Raw genomic sequence first — 25,415 nt, 5'->3', positions numbered from 1 at the left:
ACTTACAGTTTTTACCACAGACAAAATATTGACAGAAATACTTGGTTAAAGTTAATAAGGGCTGGTAACAGTTGCAAAGAACATTTTCATTAAATCTCTGTCTCTTCACATCAAGAATTAGAGTAGTAGCTTAGATAGTGTCTCAAATAGTGTCTCAAATTTTTTGCTTCCCAAATGAACTTTGTAAATAGCTAACCTTAAAATCTTGTACTTTTAAGTGATAGACACCTGCAGTATCTGTAATTGAAATAGCCTGAGATTCTTAAGAATTAATAGAGTAGGTATATATTAAACAAACTAGTATTTTTCCTAGTTTTAGTAATCTTTGCAAACTTCAGAAGCATGAGGTGTGTGATTAAGAATAATGGTATATTTGTATGCAAAATTGAACTTTGTCTTAGTGAAGATCAGCATGTACAGATTTCAAGTCCTGTACTCCTAGAATTTTGTTGTTTTTTTTTTTTTTACATTGAAGTGATTCAGGATATTCTCCATTAAAACACCCCTATTCTTCCATCAAAAGATTGATGACCAGAAGGTGCAATTAAATGTAACACTTAGAGTATAGGAAGTGTTTCTTTGTGCTAACCAAGGAGGTATTGCTATACCCCAAATCTTTGAGGAATCATATTGTTTAACATGCTTATCTTGTCTAGAAAATCTGTAGCTTTTCTCAGAGAAAATTGGTTGGTTGAGGAACTACTACTTGCATATTCTACTTTCAGTCAGTTGCTCAAAATGAAACAGTTATTGAACTCAACTGATTGTACAGAAATGATAAACTCCCCTCTGCAGGAAGAGGTGTTAAGGGCAAAATCTGTAACTTAGCTAAATTATTTGTACTTTCTTAAGAACTCTAGTAGCAAGCATACCATATAATCAATACTTTTGACAGTAGTAAGTTGAGACTTCGTTGAAATTTTGCCTGTACATTTATATTTGGCTGGTTTGTTTTTGGGATTTTTTTTCAGTCTTTGGTAATTTAAACAGCAAATATATTTTGTACATTTTACTTTAAAATAACAGCTGCTTCAGTATTTTGGTGTTCCCTGTGTTTCAGTAATTCCATATGAAATTATTCCATAACTTTCACAAGTTAAATATTCCCATCTTGCCATCACTGTGAACTTCACTCTGAAAGTGGAGCAGAATTCTTTATACAAACTTAAATGGTTAGTTGAAGAGGCCCTGCTCTGGGCTGAACAGAATTAGTCTCACCTTTCTTAGAGATGCAGGTGGCAACATTCCTGTAATAAAAGAAGGAAGAGCAGCTCTTGTAAATAAATACTCCAAGAAATGACAATTGCTGATAATTCAGGTCACTTGATAAATGAAAGTACTTTTCCTCTAGTTAATGCAGAAAAAAGTTATATTGGTAATACAGAATATGAATAAAAGTCGTGAATTTTCTGGCTGCTTTAATCGTTTTCCCCCCACCTCTTTCAGGAGTGACAGTTCATTCAGGTTCTTTGTGTTCTTCTTTGTATATATCTGTCAGTTTGCTGTACATGTACTTCAAGCTGCAGGATTTCAAAGATGGGGAAACTGGTGAGTATTCTGTTTGCCATAGTGTTGTACTGTCTGTAAGACAAACACTCATATTTGAAGTAACAACTGCAATAGAGTCTGTGTTTTCAAAGGAATAATCTTGTGTTCACTGAAATGTTACATTTAACTCTGAAAAGAAAGCATTTTTGAAGGGCTCCTAACTAGGAGAAGTGGATGGAATGCATTCAAAGAATGTGAGGTACTTCATTACTAGGCTGGTCAAAATTTTATCCTTCAATTTAAGCCACTTTAAACTTACTCTTTCACACACTACCTGCTCTGTTTTGGTTGTGTAAGGAGTTATTACTCATTCTGTATTTAAGGTAAAGAAAAGCAAATATTTAGACATCAATAATACATTGTTTGCATTTTTTTTTATTGTTAGGTATTTCTAATAATATTAATATACTTCCTGCTTATTGAGAAATTTATGGCTAAAATTTGTAGAATGAGTTAAGGCATTTGGGTGAATACGGTAGTATGTCTTTGATATTATTTGAAAAGTTCATTTGTCTGAGTCACATCCATATTCTGTAATAAGTTGATCTTTCTTTTAAATATTTGCAGATATATAAGCTTTTACATGACATTTGTATATTGTCTTTTGTTTGAGTCTTTGAGGTCTAATATTGAGATTTTGCAAAGGGAAACTATGGGGACTCAGTCACTGTCTTGAAATAAAGGAATTAACTAAAAGCAAGGTTGTAGTAGCCAGCTGGTAACATGAAGAATCATGGGTGGCAGTGCTGTAGTTGGGTAATGACACTTCCCTCTATCATTGCTTTTTGCTGCAAACCTCAAAAATATGCAAGGCAGACAGAACAGTATTGCTTTAGAATTGTTATATTTGGAAAGATCCTTGTTTATTATTTTTGCTCTGGAATCTTCTATTGCTTTTTTGTCTAAGACTGGGAAGTGTGCTTTTAAAGCATACTTGGGGAAGGAGTATTGAAAGTAGCCAGATCATCAGAAAATCCTAATTAGACTTTGGATTTTGGGATTTTGTGGTAGATTACAGTGGGGCATAGTGGATATCAAAGCAATGTGAAGCAGGTAGGGGAAAGTTTTAGGGTTTGGATTTACATAATTTTTTGCCCTTTTTAAAAATAATGTGGAAAAATCTTTCCCATCTTAATGCATAGGGTTTTGTTCTTAAGGCAACCTGCTTTTTTAGTTGTCAGATCTGAAACTCTTTTGATGTCTGTTGGTGTTTCAGTTTTGAAGAATGGGGAAATGCTTGAAGTAGATACTTATATAGCATTTTCTATTAGTTCATCTGATGTTCTCTACTTAAAAAAAATTATATTAACCTCAATTGATAAAGCATCACAGTCTGTATACAATTAAATGAGTCTTTACACAGAAGCTGTGTATATGTGGTATTTTCCTGTTCTTTATTTATAGAAGTTAGAAACTATCTTTTTAGGGATATTTTCTCATCTACGAATTCAGGTAGTCTTGAATCAATCTGAAATGACAGTATAACAAAAAAACCTCAAGAAATTGAGAAGCAGTTCTCTCTCTACAATTTTGCTCAAGGATAATAATGCAAAAACTGTTCATGTAGTTTCATTGTATTTTCTGTGAAAAAATGGAAGTTAAGCTTTTAGAAACATATCATAGAACCAAAATATGCTTATGTAAGATTCCCATAGTTTTTCTTCAAAAATACTCAAAATAGTTCAGAACCAGGAGGTTATAAACTTTTCTGCAGTGAGGGTATCTTTGATTTAAAGGTTCATGTGCTGTACAAGTAAAATTTGTTCTTTCTCTTCCTTCAGTGGGTGGATTTCATCTCTTACTGGACTTAATAAGAGTATTCCTGTTGGCATTATGATGATAATCATAGCTGCACTTTTCACAGCATCTGCTGTTATCTCACTAGTTATGTTTAAAAAGGTAAGTTACACATTATTCCCCTTTTTTGTTTCCTGTGTTTGATTCGGATTTTGCTTTCTGTCTTGAGAGAGGTACTCTTTCACAAAGTAGTGGGGATTAAATGATATTCTTCAAGGTGAGCCTTACCTATATAACAACTGTAGAGTTTTGCTTATCATGTTACATGGGTGGAGTTACAAACTGCTGCTTGTACAATGCAGGTATTTTCTGCAAACAGGGAAGGATGGCACTGAGATAACCCGACCACAAAGGAGTAGGTGAATGCCTGGACATTGTGATTGTAGCTGCACATGCCAGGTTGTCCATCAGGCACAGAGAAGTGTGACTCAACTGATTGCTAAGTTTCAGCTCTTACCAAAGTAATTCCCATTAAAATCAATAGAAGAGAGACATGCTCAGGACCTCGAAGAGGATTTTTATTTCTCTGTCTCTATCTTTTAATATTTTATTGCCAGCTAATGATGCAAGAGCATGAAAGCTCAAAGAAATAAACTCTTTTTCTATGGTTACTTTCAGTGAATTTCCACTCAGAAGATCTAAGTATAGATATGGATGCACTAGTAAGTCATTGAGATAAATGTAACCGAGAATTCTGATGATGATGTGCTGGGTGAATTCTAGTAATTCAGCCTGAGTCATACTTAGATTTAAAGATCTTATGCATACACAAACTCTTTTGATGTGCTCACAGTAAACTATAAATTTAAAGTGTGTGCCTGGAGATGCCCTTTCTTGTCTTTTGTAGAAATACTCTATAGATGAAAGGAAACAAGCAAGAAAAATGTATGGTGGAGTACGGTTTTACACTTTTCTTACTGTAGGCATCTGGATTCTTTCTAAAAATCTGCATATTCATATATGACTTGGTATATCTTTGTGGATGAGAAATAGTCTTACTTATAACAGAGAAAATATTACATGAATTTTCCTGCTGCACTGGAATGAAAATGTCTTTGTAATATTATTTGACAACTTCTTTGTGACTTAACTGAGTCACAAATAGCATTTGAATTTTAATACTCAGGTAATTGGAAGTTAATCAGGATTTTTTGCCTTTTTTTGTTGGTTTTTATTTTGTTATATTCCATATTATTAAGAGTGTTTATAAGTCGTTGTTTTTTCGTCTGGTTATTATGCAGAACTGTTGGTCATCACACCAGTTTTGCAATTGTGTACCTGTGTAATTAGGATATTTTGGAATTTTTAATACTCAGTCAGAGTATATCTTACTCTTGTAACCAGTCAGACTAACTAAACGTCTCTAAATATTATTGTAGAGAAAAATTCACAAATATACATCACACATTTTAGTAAACACAATGAGACCCCTCTGAACTTGCAGATCATTACAGGTATCCCCCACAAATTGTTTGTGCAGCAGGGCAGTGAAAAACTCAAAAGTTTGTAGGAAAAAAGTCCATGTTCTCTTCTCTGTATACTCTCAAACACACAAACAAATCCCATTTCACACCTCAGGGCTGAGCTTTGCGTTTGAGACTTCGCTGTTGGCGTGCTAAGAAACGGGAGGCGCGGCCCCGTTTGCTGAGTGCTTTTCCCTCCGCAGGTGCACGGGCTGTACCGCACGACTGGCGCCAGCTTCGAGAAGGCGCAGCAGGAGTTTGCCACGGGGGTGATGTCCAACAAAACCGTGCAGACGGCGGCGGCCAACGCCGCCTCCACCGCGGCCACCAGCGCGGCGCAGAACGCCTTCAAGGGCAACCGCATGTGAGGCACGGCCCCGCCGTGCTCCTCAGCTCTCCTGGTCCTACACTCACTCACTGTATTCCCTAAATACAGCCTCGGCCAGAATTCACACAGCATGTTTGTCTCTGCTGCAGCTGTGCATGGGTTAACTGGGAAATGTTTGGTTTATTTTAGTACAAATTCGTTTATTGTAAGAGGAAAACCATTTCTTCACTTCTTTAACGTGTTGAATTCTGCAATGTAAAGCTTTCCGTATTTTATGGGGGATAAATAATTTCAGCAATTGGCCTGAGAATGAACTGTGGTGTAAAATGATCAAATCAATGTATTAAGAATCTGGAAGGTTTTTTAGCAATTCACTCCAATATTTTTTTAAAGGTCAGGAAAGCACTTTGGATTAATTATTTTTCTTTACAAGAACTGATTTCCCTATTTCTACCATAAGAAGTGGGGTAGACTGAGAGATGTAGTTAGGTTTGACTACTGCTTTTTCAATTTCAACAGCTGCTGGGGATCAAATACAAGTAAGCAGAGAGTATAAATTCTTCTCTTGTTTGGTTTTGGTTTTTTTTTTAGGTAAGTCTTTTGATATAAACCTGTAAGTTTGCATGAATACTGTTGAGTTACCTGATCTTGTTTAAGTAGTGTTTTGGTCCAGAATTTACCTGCACCACTTAATAGCATTTGTTTGTATTTATTTCCATGGAGTATTCTCTACCTGTGAGAAATTACTATGGGGCATAAACATTCTCTGTAATAGAATAGTTCAGTTTAAGGAAGTTAACTGGTGATTTAGCTAAATGATTATATATTTGCTATTTTTAACTTCAGTATTCACATATGCCCTGTCCCTCTTTTATGTGCAGTGGTATTTTTGTTTTATTTGGGATTTTTTTGATTAGTTTTTTGTTTGGGTTTTTTTTCAAGTATAGATTTATGTTTAACAGTGGTACTAAATCTCTAGCCTGGACAGTCAGTCACTGTTTACTGCCTGTCCAAAACACTATATATATACAGTATTTAATTTTCTAACAGGAATGTTGTCTAAAACCAGGCTCTTTAAGCAATGGCATTTAATGATACTTGAATTAATTTTAATATTAACTCAGCCATTTCTGTGATGTGATTTAAGCTATAGGAAAAAAGCTTTTAAACTATTTTGATTCAGCAAAGGGAGAAATGTTTATCTCTAATGAAGTTAAATTTTAAGTCATTGAATTGGAGGCCTAAGAGGTTAGATTGGTTCTGTGAAACTAGCAATCCATAATGGTACATACCATAACAATATTCTAGAGTACAATATCATCAAGCACTTCAGTATAGTTTATATAGTTTTCTCTCCTTTGAAATTTATATTCTTGGATTGCCTCATGAGACTTACAATACCTAAGGCAATTTTTCAAACTCTTCCAGAAAATGGAAAGATGACATCCCACAGCCTGTGTTAAGTACATACCATGGCTGAAATTAATTCTGCTCTTAAGGTCAATCATCTTTAATAACACAGCCTAAAGTTCTGAGGCCTCTCCATGTTCTGAAAGTGAACTGACTTTCATAGAGTTTGTTTTAGTACACTGTATTTGTAATAACAGAAGCTCATTTTAAAAAATACTCCCCTAGCTTAATACTGTAAGCAGTAATACACTGTTAGCATGAATTCTTCTATTAGTCTCCTTTCATTTACTAATTTCTTTAAACCGGACTTGAATTTAAAAAAAAATCAGTTTCACCTATGCTGAAGTTCACATTAATGGATATACTTGCTTAAATACTCTATCTAACAAGGCTGTTAAAATAATAGTGGACATGCTAATATTGAACCTTAATTTGTGTGGAATGTTTTTAAAGCTTTCCAGATGAAAGTCGCTGTTCTCTGCTGAGATTGGGGATCATCATTCTAGAAGCTATATAGCAAGATTGTTCTTTTCATATTTTAAACTTAACTTGAGGGTTGTATCTAGGAACTCTGCTATGGATTAGTTTTAAATCCAAATTTAGGGAATTCATTTCATATCTCTTGGATGGAAATCCTAGGGACATCATTCTTACAATTTAACTGAATTTGAAGATTGCATAATAACATAGATTACGGGAAAAAAACCCCAAACACATTAGGAATAAAACCTGAATATGACAGGTAGATTTTTTTCTCAAATGTTTGAAGGTTTTTTGAGAAAACAACATGTAATGTTCTTTGTATAAGAATTGTTGATTTGTTAATATCATGGGTTGAATGTACAGACTTAAGCCTTCTGAGTGAAATTCAGGGTTGTGTCACATATGAATTCTTTAAAGCAGAAATCTCACAGCCCAGATGACACTTTGCAGCCCAGAAGGGAGAGGAAAGTTTGGTTAACTTTGACAACAGAAGGTTGAGATTTGCTAAAATATTTTGTACCTAACCAAAATTAGATTTTACGATCTCTTATTAATCAGAGTATGGCGCCCACTTAAGTTGTCTTTTTGTAGTATTGTAACAGAGTACAAGGTATGAAGTTTAAACACTGGAATGTCAGTCGTCATTGATCTGTAATTTAGGAGTTGTTTTTATTTATCTGAGGATGTTTGTATATTTTGTAAATTACTAACAATGTTCTGCCATCCTGGTAAATGTCATGGTTCTGTACAAATGCACTTCTTCTGTCCCTCTGTTGCATGTCTGAGTAGTTCAGAAGTTTTGTATATTTATTGTATTAACACAGTGTCATAGAATTAAAAAAAATACTTTTTTCCTAGGTGTTCGCTCTGTATAGTTTTGACCAATAATGGGGATTTTTCTTCTAACAGTCAGGGTGATGTGCAGGGAAGATGATCTATGTGAAAGTCTGACTTGCTTTTTATAATTCTGTATATAAATGCTGTATTTCTGCTGAAATGGTGAAGCAAAATGTCCACTATCAATAAATCTGGTTAAAGAGAATTAGTCTACTTAACTGTTATGAAGAAAATTCATAAAATACTTGCAGCTTACCTTCTTGTGCTGTGAATTCAGAAGGGTTGAAATTAAACATGCTCTGTCATGTCTGAATGGAATTCTTGCAGGTATTTAAGTGACTCTTAAAATATTATAGAAAGTAAAATGAAGTTGCTGAAAAAAGCTTTGCTTTGGTTGTATTTATTTTCCTAATTTCTGCCAGTGAATCAGCATTTCTGCGTCACTGCTTTTTCTGTTTATTTTTAGTCACTATCACAGTCTGTTTATTTTTTTCATGTAATGTCAGTTGCAGCACCTGCTCTCTAGTACTCATCTTACTACTGGGTTTCCTCTGAAGGGCTGAATGACTACATCCAGAACACAGTGATTTAGGTAAGTTTGTAAATGGTTGATGCATATTCATGCAATGATACAGCAAACAGTGCTCTGGGGTACAGTCAGGATTATTTTGGGAGATGGCAGACGTGTTTTTGAAGACACGTTCACATGCATGCATCAATCAGTATTGAAATTCTTCATCCACTTGATCTTTCTTTGTAATTTACAGATCTAGGATGGCAGTGTCAGCAGAATAAAGGAAAAGGGTTTGTACTTTCTTGTAAATGTAAGCATGGTAATGCCATATGATCCAGACATGTTTTGTGTTTAGAATTATTACACAATTTTTGTGCTCTTCATGGGAGATAAATCCTCTGGTTTGCCCAGGTTACTTTCCTCAAGAAGTTCTAAGCGTGGAGTTGGAAAAGCATGCGCACACTGAGAGAAAAGCATGGGTTAAGAGAACTGTAATTAAAAACAGTGATAGTTCTGGAAGGATATTTCTGACAAGTAAAAGGCACACACCTAGAACCTTCTGGTTATGAATCCTTAGTAGGGCACAGCAGGTCACATAATTAGGTTTGACTCAGTTACATTAAAATGTGTGAATTAGTTTGTACTTCTTTTCTGCAAAGTAACTTTATGTCTGCAAGTAGCTTTTATTATCATAATTAGAAAAATCAGGAAGATTTACAAAGAAATTAGTGCAGCTCTAGCTCAGCAGCGAAGGCCAGTGAAACTTTATACAAAGATTAAAGTAGATATAGTGTCACACGATACTGAGGGGAAAAGGAAAAAGGCGCATTGATAAGGATGTATAATTGTGTCTTATGCTGCCATACATTTTGTTCTGGGGAAAAAAAAAGTTAATTTCCCAGCAGTTTAGTGGAAGTATCTACAGCTCAACTAAAATGTGCTTTTTGTTGGATGAAAGTGATTACATTGAACAGTTGTTGTTTCAATACATTTGCCTTGTTGTCTATCAATACACTTGGAGCTTCCTGTTGACTAAGTAATGTGTGTGTGTGTATATGTATATGGAAATATATATATAACACATACATAATATAGAAAAAGATAGATATATTTGTATATATAAAAATATATATATGCATACTGTCCTGCTTTTAGTTAGTGCTTCTTCATGTTCCTGTTCATTATACTCATGATGTGTATTACACATTAGACAGAAGGAAAATACTGCAATATGGTGGAGCTTCTCTTTAGATGGTTGAGAATATCAGGTTTTACTTCTTTATATCCATGATTTGGGAAGCGAAATTTCCAGCTGGAGAGATGGGAAATGTTTGGGACTGATTTTTATTGCTACAGTTTGAGGCTGTTTTAGTAAAAACAGGCCTAGTACAGGTCTGGAAGATGGGCTGGCCTCAGTTACTTGTGGCTCTGCGCTCAGCTTTTCTGCTGTGCGCCTGCTCGGCTGGAGCTGGGAAGGCAGCGCTGGCTGGAGCCCAGAGCCCTGCACAGAGCAGCTGTCTCTGACCACTGGTGCCTCTGTGGCAGCAGCTGCCCTGCCACTGCTCCAGCTGACAACGCTGCTAGTAGATTTTATCATGTTTATGGCCTAATTGAACAGTTGTGTATATCTGAGCTGGAGTCACTGCACACATGCCAAACTGTGGTTGCTGTTTCTCAGTGCAGAACTGTTGTTTCTGTTGTGCCTGTAAGTTTTTAGAGGAATGCATGATGTTCTTTTTAGAGAAGTGAATGATGTTTTAAAAGAAAAAATGCATATCCTGGATTGGGCAGTGGGGTGACCTTTCTGTCCAAGGTAAGAGAACAACTAGAAGCAGATGTTCCCTTACCTTACATCTTACTCCTGAGATCATTGACTCCAGCCTAAGACCTATGTGATTAAATTTGGCATTCTTTCTCCTTTACCTTGGTCAGACCAAGTTACTGATCCCACCACATCTGAGTGATACTTTAAACCAGTTACAGATATTGATCCCTACACTCTCAGATTTTCACTGATAGGGAGATATTCCAAATAAAAGGCATTTGTGTGAAAACAAGCTTTCAGTGAATTGCAGGACAAGACAACATCTTTATATTCCTGTCACAGTAGCACTGATAAGACATCCACTTTGTGATTGCTCCAGCTGGAGCTTGGAGAACAAGTTACAAGAATACAGAAGTCTGTAACAACACACACAGTTGGAGAGTTGAACTCTCTGCTATTGCAAACTCCATTAACTTTACTGAAAAAGGAAGGTAATATTTTTAATTTTCAAATCAGCACTTCCTAATTTCTTTAACCAGTGTTTTATATCTGGAGAATAAGTGCTCTACCTATACCTGCTTTGAAATTCATAGTTTGACTATGGTAGTGGTGCACATTCAGTGGCATCTATCCCCTAACTTCTGGACTACAGGTTTCTAAATGTTCCAAGTTGTAACCAAGAGCTACTTCTCTGAAGTTTAGGAACTGCTAGAAGTGTAATTAAACAATAATTAAATTAATTATTTAAATATAAATTTAATAGAAGTGGGCCATTGCAACTGACAAGTAAGTGACAGGCTGACTTTTCTTTAAACTATTGAAAGCTTTGTTCCTGGTTCTGCTACAGACTGGCTTTGTAACCTTTCTCTACTGTTTGTCACATCACAGCTGAAAGCTAAAGCACACTGTGGCAAACACCATTTAAGAAAATCTGTGTATGATGAAGCAATCTTTGTTTCACAACTGTTACTATCCTTGTTCATGAGAAAGGAAATGCAGTGCTTTAGTTGCAAAATGAAACACGTTTTGACAGAGCTATATTGAATTAGAAAATCTCTTTAATGCAACTGTATTGTATAACATAGTTACAATTTCAGCTCACATACTTCTGATCAGTAAGCAGTAATAAGTGTTTAAGTCAGATGGGAATCTGAAATACATCATTGGACTGGGATCTTAAATGTTATTAAAGCTAAAATCGAAGCTTGGCTTGGCTCAACTTGTCCAATATGCTTGTATTAAGGTAGTCAGACTCCTGTTAAAAGTTCAAAAACTCACATTTAATTGAAATTTAGATTAAAAAGAAGACATTAGGTACATCATTCATGCTAACAAATGTACATAGTGGTGTGAGTCAAGAACAGAAAAACAGTACCACAAATAAACCATGGCTCAAAACCTACTCTAGCTGGATCGCTGCAGCCGCTCTTCCCATTCCAAGGAGCTGTGTATGCATTGCTGCCATGTTCTGCTTTTTTTGGACTCTGCCCTTTCCTTGAGGTGTAGGCACCACTGCCCATGGCTTTCAAGGAAGGCCTGAACTCCTCCCAATTAACAATAGGATGTGGGAAACTTCAGTGGGGGGTTACAATGCAAAATGGAAAGTATTTGGCTGAAAAAAAAATCAGAATCCAGAGAACTTTATTGAGTAAAATAGATACAAAGGTGATATAGACAACCCAGAAATAGCTCAGTAGCAATGTTTTTTGCAGTGCCACATTAGAAATAAAGCACACTAAGAAACCTTGCTGAGCCTTTTTAGCTTTTAGAGTGTTAATGGCCAGAGGTGGACACAGCTTCACACTGGAAGTGTCTGTATTCTGAGAAATCAAATCTATGTAGAAGATATTTGTGTTAAATCTTCAAGCTGCTGTTACTAGTGTTGTATTAATCTTCAACATCAGTGATTTTATTGCATTACTCTATATCCACACCACCAAATTCCAGCCACTTCTTACCTGGGAAGTCCCTTTTCAAATCACTTGTTCAAAAGCAAAAACTAAAATTAAAAAAAAAAAAAAAAAGAATAAAACAACCAAAAAAACCCCACCAAACCCATTCCTTGTATTGCACATCTCACACAAGTCTGTGTATATATATATATATATATATTTAAATATGCTACAATTAAAAAAAGAAGGTCTATGGCACTTTATTGAATATAAGTTTAAGAAGCTGATGAAACCACAGATGTTTGAAGAAATCTTCAATACCACAAAACGAAGTTAAACTGAACTAATTAGCACACAGGTTTTAAAGAATCCACAGCAAATTCCTCTAGTTCCTATGCAGTGCATGTACATTAAGAAGCAGTTACACTCCGTAGCCCCCTCATGAAATCAAATTAGCTTTAAGCTGATTTTTCTTTTTTTCTTTTCCAAAGTGCCTTTGAAAGCCATTACTGAGGTGAATTTCAGGAGCAATTTAAACAGCTGTGAAAATTAATGAGTGCACCCTGCACCTGAAAACCTCATCCAGGAAAAAAAAGTTGCAATATATACCACCTTATCACTTGCTAGAAAAACAGAACCCTGAGAAAAGAAATTCTGATTATTTCTCCTCTATATTTCTTCCCAGCCTGTCTTCTATCTGTGCTGTGTGATGAACATGGATATTTTTGCAAGTTAGTTAATTATGCTTTTGCAGAGCAAGCTGATAATACATCAGCAACAAGCAGAAAAGCTGGTTCTTCGTAGTTACTAATGCAAACAAAAGCAAAATGTGCCACTGAAAGTCTCTCCTTTGTACTTAAAAAACCCAAACCCAAACAAAATGTAATATTGAATTTTTTTAAGTGTCACATGGATCACAGCAGAGGTCAGCTAGTAACGTGAATGAAGGTTGCTCATTGTTTACTTCTGAGCTAGAGCAGAGTGTGCCTTTTTGACCTTTGTAAGAACTGACCTGATTCTGACTAATTAAATGCTTAAGCCAAAGCAGCATTTTTCACCCTAATTCTGTGTCAAGACTTGTTGGCGGTGGTGACCTGGACTTTGGATTGCCACCCAGCTAAAGAAGCTGGAACTGTCCATCTCCTCAGCAGCTCACTTACAGCTGGTACTCACACGGCTGCTTGCCCCCTCTTTCCCAGCTGCAGGGCCCCCAGGGCAGGGCAGAGCTCCGGCAGGGGCTCTGCAGGGATGCCTGGAGGAGGAAGCCTTGCTGGACCCCGGGCACAAGCCCCGTGCAGTCCTTCAGGTGTGGGGGTGTGTATGGGGCAAAGCCAACGAGACAAACACTGCTGCAGACAGGGGCTGTGGGCTGTGATTTTCACCCTAAGGCACCGCTTTGTGCTGGTAATTTTGCTTTATTAAAATCTTGATTTGTGCAGGCAGTTGGTCCCAGACCATAACTTTTGAAGGGGATTTAAATTCAATATTTAAACGAACGGTGAGTTACCTGTTCTAAAGCAGAATATGGTGGATGTGGGGTGCGGGAGCAGGTGAATGCAAGAAGAGGCCAGGTTAAAACCATCCCTTTTTGAATACAGGCAGAAGTTGACCTTGCTGCACTGCGTCTCAGAGGTCGCCTGTGTCTGTCCAGCAGGCAGGCTGCAGTGCCACAGGCACAGGCTGGGAGCTGCTCCGTGTCTGGTGGGCAGCAGGTGCTGGAGGGGGAGCCCAACTCGGGACTGTTCACCTCTCCTCCAGGCTGCCCGGGCCCGCCGGCAGCACTGCGGAGCAGCTCTTGTGTTGTGAAGCACTCAGCAGTGTCTTGAAAGCACCTGGACAGTAACAGCGATTTTTTAATAACTACTGGCACAGTTTAAGGGACTGACCGGGCAAAAACAATCTCTGCTCTGTGTAACAGTGAAGCAACACTGTCATTGGATGATGTTAAATTACCAAGTAATAAGAAAAGGAATCTAAACTTCACCCAGGATTTAATTAGAACTACTTCTCGGATGAATTATCCCCAATGCTCTTATGGCACAGTTTCATCATTCCTTTGCTTGGTATCAGAAGTAGTTCCAGTAAGTGAAGCAACACCACAAATAACACAACCAGCTGGCTTTGAGGAAAAAAATGGCATTTGTGGCAAGGTCTGTTCAATTTCTGCTGATTTAGTTACTACTACTACACACACACACACACACAAAAAAAAAAAAAAAAAAAAAAAAAAAAAAAAAAAAAAAAAAGGGAAAAAAAAATCTTCCCAGACACATAGAATTTGTTAGGGCTTCCTGAAAAATCTAAACTTCCTAAAGACTCATATGCATCTGGGCCATCAGACAAGACTGATCTGTATACTGGGAATGACTTTTCACTGAGAAGAGGAAAAAAAGTAACACTGTCGAGGTGCAATGTGAAATGTACAGTTGTAGGAGAGGCTGCAGCCCAGGTAAGGCTGGTGCTGTGGGGAGCTGTTGTCTGCTTGGGATTTAAGTTTTAATAAAGGCTGTAGAAATATTTCAGTTTTATCTGAATCAGGTGAGAGCCAGTCTAACAGGAGCTTCTCTGTCTAGTCAGTGGAAACAATATTTACCTGCTAAGTAACAAGTTGCACACACTTTGTGCTCTAAGTTTCAGGAGAGAGAAACCTGGCAGGGACTGGACTTTCTAAACGCCTGGAGACTGGTGTAAACGTCAGCTTTGCTCTCTCCAACATAGAGTTAATATCCAAGATGGCACTGTACTTTCTAGGAAGTTCAGTACCAAAAAGCACCTCCATGAAAATGGTACCAAACTAGGTGATGGTGAAGAGATATTCACCAGTGAGGGGAGCCCTTGGAAACAAAGCCTCATTAAAATAGGCTTCTCTTTCGCTTAAGAAAAGAAAAAAAAAATGTGCTGGCTTTTATTATTTAGAACCAAATTCTTCAAAGTGACCAAGGTGGGTTAGGCAATCCGATCAATCAGAATTTGTCTGTGTCAACAACATTTCTGCTATTTACATGTGATTACTCACATCCCCTGTCGGATTAATATATTCCACTGTGTCCTGATCACAGAATGCAACTAAAAATATCCCCAAGTATGTACATTCTGCTTTCTTGGGATCCTTTCTCTGATCCTCATTGCCCAGCAAAGAAGAAAGACCCTTTCAGTAGTTCAGGGCTGGAATGCATGGGGCTCAATCACACGAATGGTAAAAACAGGTGAATGGATCTGCTCGTCCAGTCAGTGGAAAGCAGATAAAGATCCAGATGCCGGTATTTTCCCCTACTGGAGTTAAAGGAGGCAGATAAGGTTTTTTCCTTCTTCTATTTCTTCTTGCACTTTGTCACTGGATGTGGCTATTTCAGCTTGTGCCGAGAAGACTGCACAGATGAACGTCAGAACAGTGCCGCCAATTGCTGTGTAGAAAGCCCAGCCCAAGGAGCAGTCTCCTAGTTTGTAAGCAGAAGCATAAGGTCCACAATAGCTTATCGCCTTCTGGCATCCCCAACCTGCAGGGTAAAGTATCAAGCCTAAGATAAGGAAGAGCCCTAAAAATAAAAACAGAAAGAAGTTTAATAAACAGTCAGTTTAGCACCAAAATCCAGCACTTCTAGTAATGGTTATTACAGTCACTAAAACTCATCATTTACCAGGATTAGGAGAAAACTGCCATCTCATCCATCCAACCTTTCTTTACTGATTGTTCCTAGTATTGCCATGCTGTCTTTTAACTAAACTTGAAGCTACCCTGTGATTTATGTTGTGAAAGGCTTATTTTTTATGATAATGGCCTAGTTCCTTATTTTAATCTTTGTACTCCTCCTGCATCCTTTGCTCTCACACACTATTGCTACAAATACAGAGCATGCAAAATTCTCAAGCATCTCCACCTACTGCTTATGCTTGCACTTCTCAAAAATGTAGGAATACTTGCATCCACTTTGATTTTATATTTAGCTAGCTCTCATTCAGCTTTATTTAGCCATTCACCATAAACATGTTTGCCTTTTTTCCTCTGCATTTTGCCTACATTGATTTTATTGCCTGGAAAAATAATAAAAACAAAACAAAAAACCCAAAACAACCAAACAACAACAACAACAAAACAAACAAACCCCCCAAAACCAAAAACACCTCACAACAAAAAACCAAACCAAACAACTACCACCATACCCTCACGTTTCTGCTTTTTTGGCCGCATTAGGACATAGCAGAAAAATAACACTGCCAGTTCAGTAAGCTGCTCTCATAACAGAGGGATTCTGGAGTCAGCCTCAAACAAACAAATCCAAGTACCCACAGTCAGCGCATACGTAACCCTGGGATCCTCCAAGCAGGCGACTGATTACTTCAGAAGGAAAGAACTTTCCTACTGATGGCAGGGCCAAAAGCCTCCACTCCTCATCTTGCTAAACAGCCCAAACATTCTGGTGTGCCTGAGGCTGGAAGTGAAAAGCTCAGACTAGTTGTTTTGCCCATGTGATTGTCTCTTGTATTCCTAGTTTCTCTATGAAGACCATCTAAGCAGTGAAGGGCTTCATTAAAGAAATTGAAAGTCACATTAGTGTCCCTGCACACGTCTCTTGGCACAAAGAAAGGAGATTTAATCAAAATGTCTAATATGCTAGTTGCTACAGTGTTTCCTTATGGGCACGAAATAACAATGAATTAAACATATACCTCCCTCTTACAAGGAATGTAGGAAGGAGCTAAACCTAAGAACAGGTCACAGTATCAAAATTTGCTTTCTGTTTACCTTAAAAATTTACTTAAAAGAACAGGAAAATTGTGAAAAACAGGTTTTGTTTAAATACAACCAGTTTATCCAGAAAATCAATATAGCCTTCCAAATCCCAAAAATATTTCTGATTAACCTTTCCTGCACTTTAAAGGCCTTTATTTAACCTGGTATACTGATGAAAACAGCTGCTAGAAGTGTTGTCATTTTCTAGAAGTAGGCTAGAAGTTGTTCACTAAAACCAGCCTGGTTTTTTCTTTCCTGTCACCAAGAGATTACAAAGAACAAGTTTAAAGACTTGTTTACATCTTCTGCCATTGAGTTTGACTAGCAGTTAAGACTTCTCTGCAGTGTGTTAGGGTTCCTTGTTTGTTCAAAGAAATTTAACCAGATGCATGAAATTTTCCTGACCAACAATGAGAAGGTGGGTCCTAGCTAGTAAGCAGTTAATTCACAGAAAATGCAAAAACCATCATCCAACTGTCTAAAATTAATGTCTGTGAATGCCAGACATTTCACAAAAGAAAGTCCTTCCTCCAGCGTTTTTCTAATGATGACACAACACCATGGGCATGAATGACCTAAATGTCATTACTCTTTGGGGCGGCAAAATCCATTAGCGAGTGATATCCGTCCTCTGTGGAGGGATTTCATCACTGCTTACATTTAAGAACCAATGACAAATTTTGTGCAGTGTTTCCTGGCTGGTTGGCCAAATACATTAAGTATGAAGTATTGCTTTATCTTGGACAGACCTGGATAAGCTGTGCATTCATCCTGCTGAGCCCTGCAGCCATTTCAGACTAAACACCAGCAGTTCCTTCTTCTATTCATCACCAGTTTCCTGTTCTGCGCAACCAGTATGACCACACTATGTATCTTTGTGACTGCACACTGGTATGGGCCAGTTGCTGCTCTCTCTAACGATCACAAGCCCTTTGGCAGGTAAAAATCACTGAATCCAGAAGCTGGATCTGAAATGCCAGCATAGCTGCTGCCAACACGGAAGTTTTTCAAGTTCACCACCCCATCACTCACAAACCGAGACAGCCTGTGTTTAACCCTGGCTTATGGCTGAGTGTTACAGGCAGGACCAGGAAGACACATCCATCACTTTTTATCAAAACTAGAGCAACTCCTGAAAGCTACTGGTTCTTGGAATGTATGCCCCAAGCTGAAAAGCCATTACCCAAAACTCAGGCTGTCAAAGGCACAGCACTGCTGCCAAATGAAGTCATCAGGACTTTATGGACTTAGACCTTTTTTTTCAAAAGTGCAGAAAATTCCTGGATATATAAATGTAATAAATACTGTCAAAGGTCCTAATTTGATAAACTTCTGCTATTTTCTCACAGATGAAAACAAAATCTGGAGGAAAGCCTTAACTATGGATTTGAATACAGTCGGAGTATGTACCTGATTTCAGACTTTGTAACTCCTATACTGGACCAGCATAATAAAAGTTAAAAAAAAAAAAAAAAAAGAAGAAATATTCACTACCAAACCTCCTTTCTACTACTCCATTTCAGTGCAGACAGAAAGCATCTCATGAGTCTCTTAGCACTATCTCTAATACTCATCACAATTTCTTATTTCGTTAATAACTGGTTCCTGCTTGACAGGAAAAGTAAATAAAGATGATTCCATTAAGTCAATTCAAAATACCCACAGGGCAAAGGCACTCCTTTGGTTCATGCTAACAGCAAGTGGAGAGGCACAGGCCCCTCACCACATTTCAGCTCAAAGCTCCAGCACCCAGAGCAGTGGCTGAGCTGTGCAGGGCCCCTGCCGGACCCTCCCAATCCGCCTAGAAAGGAGTGTGCAATTAAAGAGGAGCTTTGCCTCCTGCTACCCAGTATCTCAGGAGAGACAGTCACAGAGCCCATCTCAGTGACTCCTAGAGCTTCAACAAAACAGGCAGATGATGCTCCACCACCCACAAACAGTGCAAACCATTGCCTAAAATAGAAGACAGCTAACCAAAGCACTTAACTGTTCAACTACTGCAGCCAGACACCCCTCAAAAAGAACCACTCCCTCTACTCCTGGGAAAAATGGATGCAAAGGGATAAGGAGAAAAAACCTATCTTCTGTTGACAGTTTACCTTGAGATATATCTAGTAGAAGGACAGTGAATATCAATTATAGAGAGGGTTTTTTTTTCTTAATAAATCAGTTTTTGTTTGTCCCTGTGTCTTTGAAGAGAAGCCAACACTCAGGAAAAAGACCAGAGAATAAAATTTGAGTACTCTGTCTGAATAAGTTTTCTACAATGAATCTTTTCAGTTCTTTGTGCTGCTATACAATAAATGATTTTTAATTCACAGCAAACCTACATGTGGAATTATTGCTATTTGTTCACCCTGCTGTGAGAAACAAATTCACACTGAAACATTACAACCTTTTTTACACTGTGCTCCTCTGCAGGCTCACAGAGCTCATGCTTGCACTGTTCTAGATTTAACCCCCTCTCTGGGCACAGCTGCACTGTGAAACTGCAGCTTCTGCTGTACACATACTGCTGCTCCTACTTTTTAGGCAGCACAATCCCACTTCTTGAAATCAGTATGATAATTTTTCAAAATTTCCTTTTTGTTAGTTGTTGCTTTTGTTAGTTGTTGTTCTCAGTTACCTTTCCTCTCAGGAATCCTGAAAACAGAGGTATGAAAGAATGTCACACAATGTTGCCAGATGTCTAAGTATGACAACAGAAAACTATTCAAATTACTTTTTTACCCAGAGACCTCACCTATAACTCTTAGGTGCAAGTTCTGTCAGCAGATTACATTTTTATATCTTTTACTGAAAGCAATTTGGCCACATAACCTTTTATTATCAGGCCCTAATTACTTGCTTTCAAAAAGATGCCTTCATGAGCTTTAGATATTAATGTTATTATTACATTACTGTGTATCTCCTGGTTACAACAGCCTATTAAAGGTCAGGTGTCCTTTATTTAAATGGTGTAGAAGCAAGTCCTTTCTCCTAAAACACCAAAGCAAAACCTTACAGCACACTGAGAACATCAATATCCATACAGCACACTCCATCACTGTGCAAGGGTATTTCAGAAGACAGTTCCTTAATGCTTTTCCTATAGGAGAAGACTTTTTGTATTTGTGCTCCAAGAACTTTTCCCCTTTTAAAGCCCTGCAGCTGCAGCAAGGTATTGCTCCCTCCTGATTTTTATACACTGCAGCAGTGCTGCCAGGTCAACATGGAAAACAACAGACCAGCCTTTCATTGTGGGCATTTTTGTGTCACATTATGAGCTGGGGAAGGTCTGAGGAAAATCTTTTTTCTTCCCTGGAAGCAACCCTTGAGACAGGAGGTAGGGCTGAGCCTTGTTTAAAATGAAGGCATGCTGTTTAGTTTTGACAGTCTCCTGTGCAGCTGCTGTTGTGCCATATTAAACAAGAGCATATACTAACAAAGCCACTTTCCATTGCAAAGCCTGAAACTATCTACTAATTTCCTAACAAAATAGTAAGAAAAGCTTTTAAATACTGCTGAAGAAACAGGAAATTAAGCAGCTGTGATCAATGACGTGGCACTGCAACAGGCTCCTATGGAACAGCACAACTGAGCAGCAACATTTTAAGAGAGGAAAAGAAAATGGATAAAAGGGTCAAAGCAGGGAGGGACTAGCTGTGCAGGTGGGTTGCATCCCCAGTGGCACTGATCCTGATTGTTTTCATCTTCTGCAAAACCACATGAGATTAGGCATCAGTCCACGGACACTACATCAGCCAGGCACCCTGCCTTTATTGCCCACATTCCCAAACGTGTCAATACCTGAACCATTTCATGTGTTAAATATCTGTACAAATGTACTAGTGAAGCTTAAGCCAAGGAAGCTTTCCCACATGCATTTTTTTCCTGACAAACCCAGCAGGGATCTACCAGGTTACCACTCATGAAGTTTTGATCACTTTGCCTCCTGACAGGTGAAGGGACAGCCTCCCACCCGGCAGCTGCACAACAGACACCTTCCCCTGTGAAGTGATTGAGTAAAGCCATTTTAATCAGGTGGGAGCTCAAGAGGTGGGCTCAGGCCTGCTGTCATGGGGCTTCCAGCACTCCACACTGGCTCTAGGAAGAGCATGAGATCCTGAAAGGAGCACTCACTGCCTGCAGTCCCACAGCACAGGGCCCACACCTGCCTCTGCAGTTGCTGTTCAGCCCCCTGGGTGGCTGCCAGACCCACCAAACGCAAGCAGAGTCAGAAAGAAAGGGGAGACTTTGCATGCCCTCGTGCCTTGGAAAATGCCTCTGGCCCACTCGTAAATGCTGCATGAAAACAAAAGAAAAATTCACAGCATTATGAAGATCAGTGCTTTGGAAAGCCTACCTGGACACCACAGTTGGTGCAGGCTAACACAAGCAGACGTTTTAGTGGCAAGAGTGGCTGATGAGGCAGCAGAGTTGCCAGCAAGCAATGCACTTCAGACCTTCATGACTGCTCACATATATGGATTTCAGTGTGCCTGGGATACCCTAAGCTGAGGCAGGAGAATTAGTAGTTTAATACTACAACCAGGTGATGGCTCAAAACTCACATGGATTTTTTTCCCCCTTTAAAATTGCCTCAGGGTTAATAAGGGCATGCACTTACCAGAAGAAAAAACACTTCTCTAACCACTGCCTTCTCCAAGCTGAGGAAGAGGATAAGGTCCCTGCTCTTGTGTTTCTTTCCCCATGTATTAAGCAAAACAGAGATACTGATTCATAACCAAACCTGTGCAAACATCTGATGACATTAGTGCTGTTGGAATCTGGAAATGGAGGTAGAAATACAGTGCAGGGGACCACTCAACCATTGGGATGCTCAACCATTATGTTTTACTACCCCCCAAAAAAGGCTACAAAATAACTCAGTTTATTAACTCAATGTGAGGAATTTGGGGGTTGTTTATTATATTGGTATGATCTTACTGCTTAGACTTCTCTGAAATGAAGTGTGAGCCTGCAGACTACTGTTTTTAAGAGAGGAGAGGGTAAATTCACCTTTAGTATTTAATAATTTTTACGTATGTGGTGAGAATGCCCATTAGCTGGGAGGAAGAGAATGTGTAGACTCAAAGTAAAATCAGTCCCAAGCCCACAAATGACACTGCTGCCTCTTTGCTGGCTGTCAGCAGTGTAAAGCCACCACACTCTGAGGGCTCCTATGTGCTGGCTGTCAAACCAGCAATTAAGTCAAGATAAGGCAAATTAGAGGGGAAAAGCCAAATGTTTACAAATTTTCAGCAGTACAGGAGTAAACAAAAACTCTCATCAGGCCATTGCTCAGGCACAGCCACCTTCACATTTTACCTTAAAACCCAATAAAGCAATGAGTGTTTTTAATCAGGAATGACCAGATAAAAGGTTCAGTCAATGCTCCTAAATGAGAAATTCAGTTGTGGTTGGTAAATTCAGGAAGTTCCTGAATCAGGAAAGGAAAGGCCATGTCAAATACTCTGTTCCTGAAAGAAGCAGGGGTGAAGACTCAGTCTATTTCCTACCCTTCACCATAACCTTTTCCACTGCTGTTCAACCAGTGAGTGCCACTGCCTCCACCCAGCTCACGCTGGGTTAGCAAAAGGGAATGAAATATGACGATGGCTCAGTAAGGGAGGCCAAAACAACCACCTCCCTTAGCTTAAACAGAGGTAAAAGGGCTGCAGGTCACCTTTTTCATGGCCTTACATTTCCTCAATACTGATCCCGTAGTACAAACAAAACCTCAGACTGGGGGTGGGGGAGAGGAGCTGCAGAGGAACTAAGACTCAGCCTGAAGGAAAAGGCAAATGGAGATGCAGGAAGGGGAGAATTTCCTGTGGCTTCATGAGCTATGCAGCAGCAGAGTGCAGGGCATCTGCACTGGGTAAGAAAGCACAACTCAAATCCACTTATTTCCTCACCACCACAATCAGGAACAACAAAGACAAGAGCTAAGCAAAAGTTAGCCCCCTTTCTTGAAAGAGCTCCTTTCATCTTTTTTTTTTCTTGTGTTTGAGAACACAGCATTTGCTAAGTTTAAATACTTTCCTTGTGTTTGCATTCTACATACAAATAGCAGCATCTGTCTTGGCTCTGAGGCCTAGAACCAAAAAGGTGACAGAAATGGAGTCATTGTGCCCTCCTGATATCCCCATGGCCTCTTGGGGTCACCAGCACTCTTCCCCACATCACCAGGGCAGAGGTGTAAAGAAGGGCTCAGCATTTCACCTATTTGCTGGTAGAAGTAAGAGACCTCAGGGTGCACATGTGCCACAGTAAAATGTTTCTCAGCGGGTAGCATGGGAGTCTCTCTCACACTAAGTACTGTTTGTTGGAAGAGATTTATGCTTGCCAAGATAATCAACTGCCAAACTGTATCCCTGAAAACCTGAAATATTTGTTTATTTTTCTGTTCATTTTAATATGCTGTGTGTTTGCTGGTTTCCAAGTGCCCACCTTGATAGTGCAGGAGATGACTCAACCTCCGAATCTAACAAAACACTGAAATCTTCATTTTATTTCTTTGAAGTTACTCAGGGTGTCCCCTCAGGCTCAACAGCAATTTAGCACTTAAACTTCGTTTTCCTTCCCTGGCATATTCCAAGACAGCAGTCCCCTTTGCTTGAACTTTCAGCAGCCAAGTGTGTATTAGATATCCTGCTGGCACTGGGCCATATAGGTTACAGGAAGCACTATACCGCAGACAGCAAAAGCAGTTCAGACTGTCAGGATTTCCATCAGAAATCCCTCTCCCCTCCCTTTTTTCTTTCTTCCCACCCCAAGAATTCGGAATTCTGGCATCAGAAAAGAAAAACTCTGAGCTGAATCCAAAGAGGAAATATGCTTTTTGAAAAATGCATGCTCTGCGTTTTAGAAAGACAAACAAGAAGCTTCCTTGCCTTCAAGGGCAGAACTGCTCTTGCTCTGCTCTCCTACTCTTGCTTGGGCTGCCTGGCTGTGCAACAGCTTCTGTTGCCTGCAGGTAACTCAGCTCACAAGATGCATTCCTCCCTTATTCAGTTTGTCTCCTTCTCAGACAAAATAATGCCTTTGTACAGCGTGATGCCACCTATAAACAAATATCCTAAATCATGATGCAGCTACTGTTTCTGTTACGGTCTGAATATGAAAGAGCTGTAGAAGCCTCGTGCCCCTTCTACCACAGCTTGTTTCTCCTGCTCTTTCTCCCTCCATGATGAAAGGCCTGGCTGACCTCCCACTTCCTCCCCAGCTTCCTCCTCCGCAGCTCCCACCGGCCCCCTTAACTCCAGCAGCCAGAGGTTCTGCAGTCGCATTGCTGCACACTCCACCAGCCCACCCTGTGTGGCTGGATCCTGCTTCACCCACCCCCACAGGCAGCTCCAGATCCCCATCCCCTTCAGATGGTTCCTATCACACCCTGCTCAGGCCATCTTCCTAATCACCCAGCCTCCCAAAATGAAAATGATGCCAAGTAAGTGTAACAGGCTGAACAATTTCTCAGCTCAAGAGATGTAAAACAAACTACTTCAGCAGCAAGGACAGACTGTTACACACACAGCTGGTTTGAAACTGAATTGCATCTCTTCATTTTAGAAAGCTGCAGAGAAGTTTCCTTGCCTTTGAGGGTAAAGTTGTGCTCCTGGAACTGAATTGCCAAGGTACTGCAGCAGCTCCTGATGGATCAACCCTCCAAGATACCAAAAAGGGAAAAGGAGAAGACATGGACAGTCATAGAGAGAAATCATGAAAAGGTCAGTAGAAAGAGTACAGAAGAGGTCTTGAAATACCTGAGAAGAGAAAGTACTGTGGAAGAGCTATCATTGCTTGGGACTTAGCAGGGCAACTGTCAGGGGAAAAAACAAACATCTCAGACCTTGGAAAAGAAGAGGCTGAGTCATTCCCCAGCAATGCTGGAAGAGAAACTGCTGGGGTGACAGAGAGAGGCCCAAAGCTGCAGTATCTGAGCCCAAGCAGACAAGACTTCAACTAAGCATCCAAGGGAACTTAATGCTCTCTGCCCTGCCTGCAGCAGCCTTTGAAAATACAAACCTCTGCTTTGACAGACTGGACATCTTCCTGCTGAAGATGCAACTGCCAGTGGCACAGCCAGCTAAGCCACACAACAGCAAAATGCAGCCATGCATTCACCTGAATAAACCAGAGACACTCCTTGATGTGCACCTAGGACACAGTTAGTCTTCTGACTGATGCAACCCCATTTTTACACCTTTTTTTCATTACATGCATGCTTCTGTCAAGCCCTGTTAGAGCTAGGAGACAGTGGACTGTGAACAGAGGAAGAGATGAGAAGGGGGATCCTCAAGAGGCCTCCCATATGAAGCCATCAGCACCCAGGAAAGATTTTAGAGAAGAGGAACTATTTTTATCCTCTTTTGGTGAATGTTCCTGGCAAGGCAGCCCTGTTCCAGCAGAGCAAAACAGCAGTAAAAGAAACTGAACTCCCAAACCCATTAGCCTTCCTGACATGCCAGTTTCATTTCCCCACTGCTCTCCCCAAAGCTTTTGCAGGCACATGATGTTGAGCTCCCCACAAGAAGCCCACAGGGCTTGCTCAGATTCTGTGGTTGATGTAATGTTGGTGCAGCTTCCTCCCTCTGGTGTGCAGTCAGGGTGCTGCTGGTGCATTATGGCTCAGCTGCAAGTCAGGCAGACACTGGCTGTGGG

At 39.5% G+C, this 25,415-nt stretch overlaps 2 protein-coding genes across 3 annotated transcripts in view; one reads left to right on the top strand and one right to left on the bottom strand.

The window, feature by feature from the left end:
• The window catches only part of SCAMP1 (secretory carrier membrane protein 1), a 43,496-nt gene extending 35,248 nt beyond the window's left edge, over positions 1–8,248 (top strand). The window contains exons 7-9 of the mRNA XM_063422686.1: positions 1,447–1,548; positions 3,330–3,447; positions 5,012–8,248. Coding sequence (XP_063278756.1) covers positions 1,447–1,548; positions 3,330–3,447; positions 5,012–5,176 — 385 coding nt within the window. The 3' untranslated portion in view covers positions 5,177–8,248. The remainder of the gene's footprint in view (positions 1–1,446; positions 1,549–3,329; positions 3,448–5,011) is intronic.
• Positions 8,249–11,185: 2,937 nt separating this feature from the next.
• Positions 11,186–25,415, bottom strand: part of LHFPL2 (LHFPL tetraspan subfamily member 2) — a 120,202-nt gene continuing 105,972 nt past the window's right edge. For both annotated transcript variants that reach the window (XM_063422995.1, XM_063422994.1), the window contains one exon: positions 11,186–15,573. In XM_063422995.1, the coding sequence (XP_063279065.1) occupies positions 15,317–15,573 (257 nt within the window). In that variant the 3' untranslated portion in view covers positions 11,186–15,316. The remainder of the gene's footprint in view (positions 15,574–25,415) is intronic.

This window comes from Prinia subflava, chromosome Z, assembly GCF_021018805.1.
Source record: "Prinia subflava isolate CZ2003 ecotype Zambia chromosome Z, Cam_Psub_1.2, whole genome shotgun sequence".
In the NCBI taxonomy this organism is placed as follows: Eukaryota; Metazoa; Chordata; class Aves; order Passeriformes; family Cisticolidae; genus Prinia; species Prinia subflava.
The sequence above is the reverse complement of the archived record's forward strand: the minus strand, read 5'-3'. Positions and strand labels throughout refer to the sequence as shown.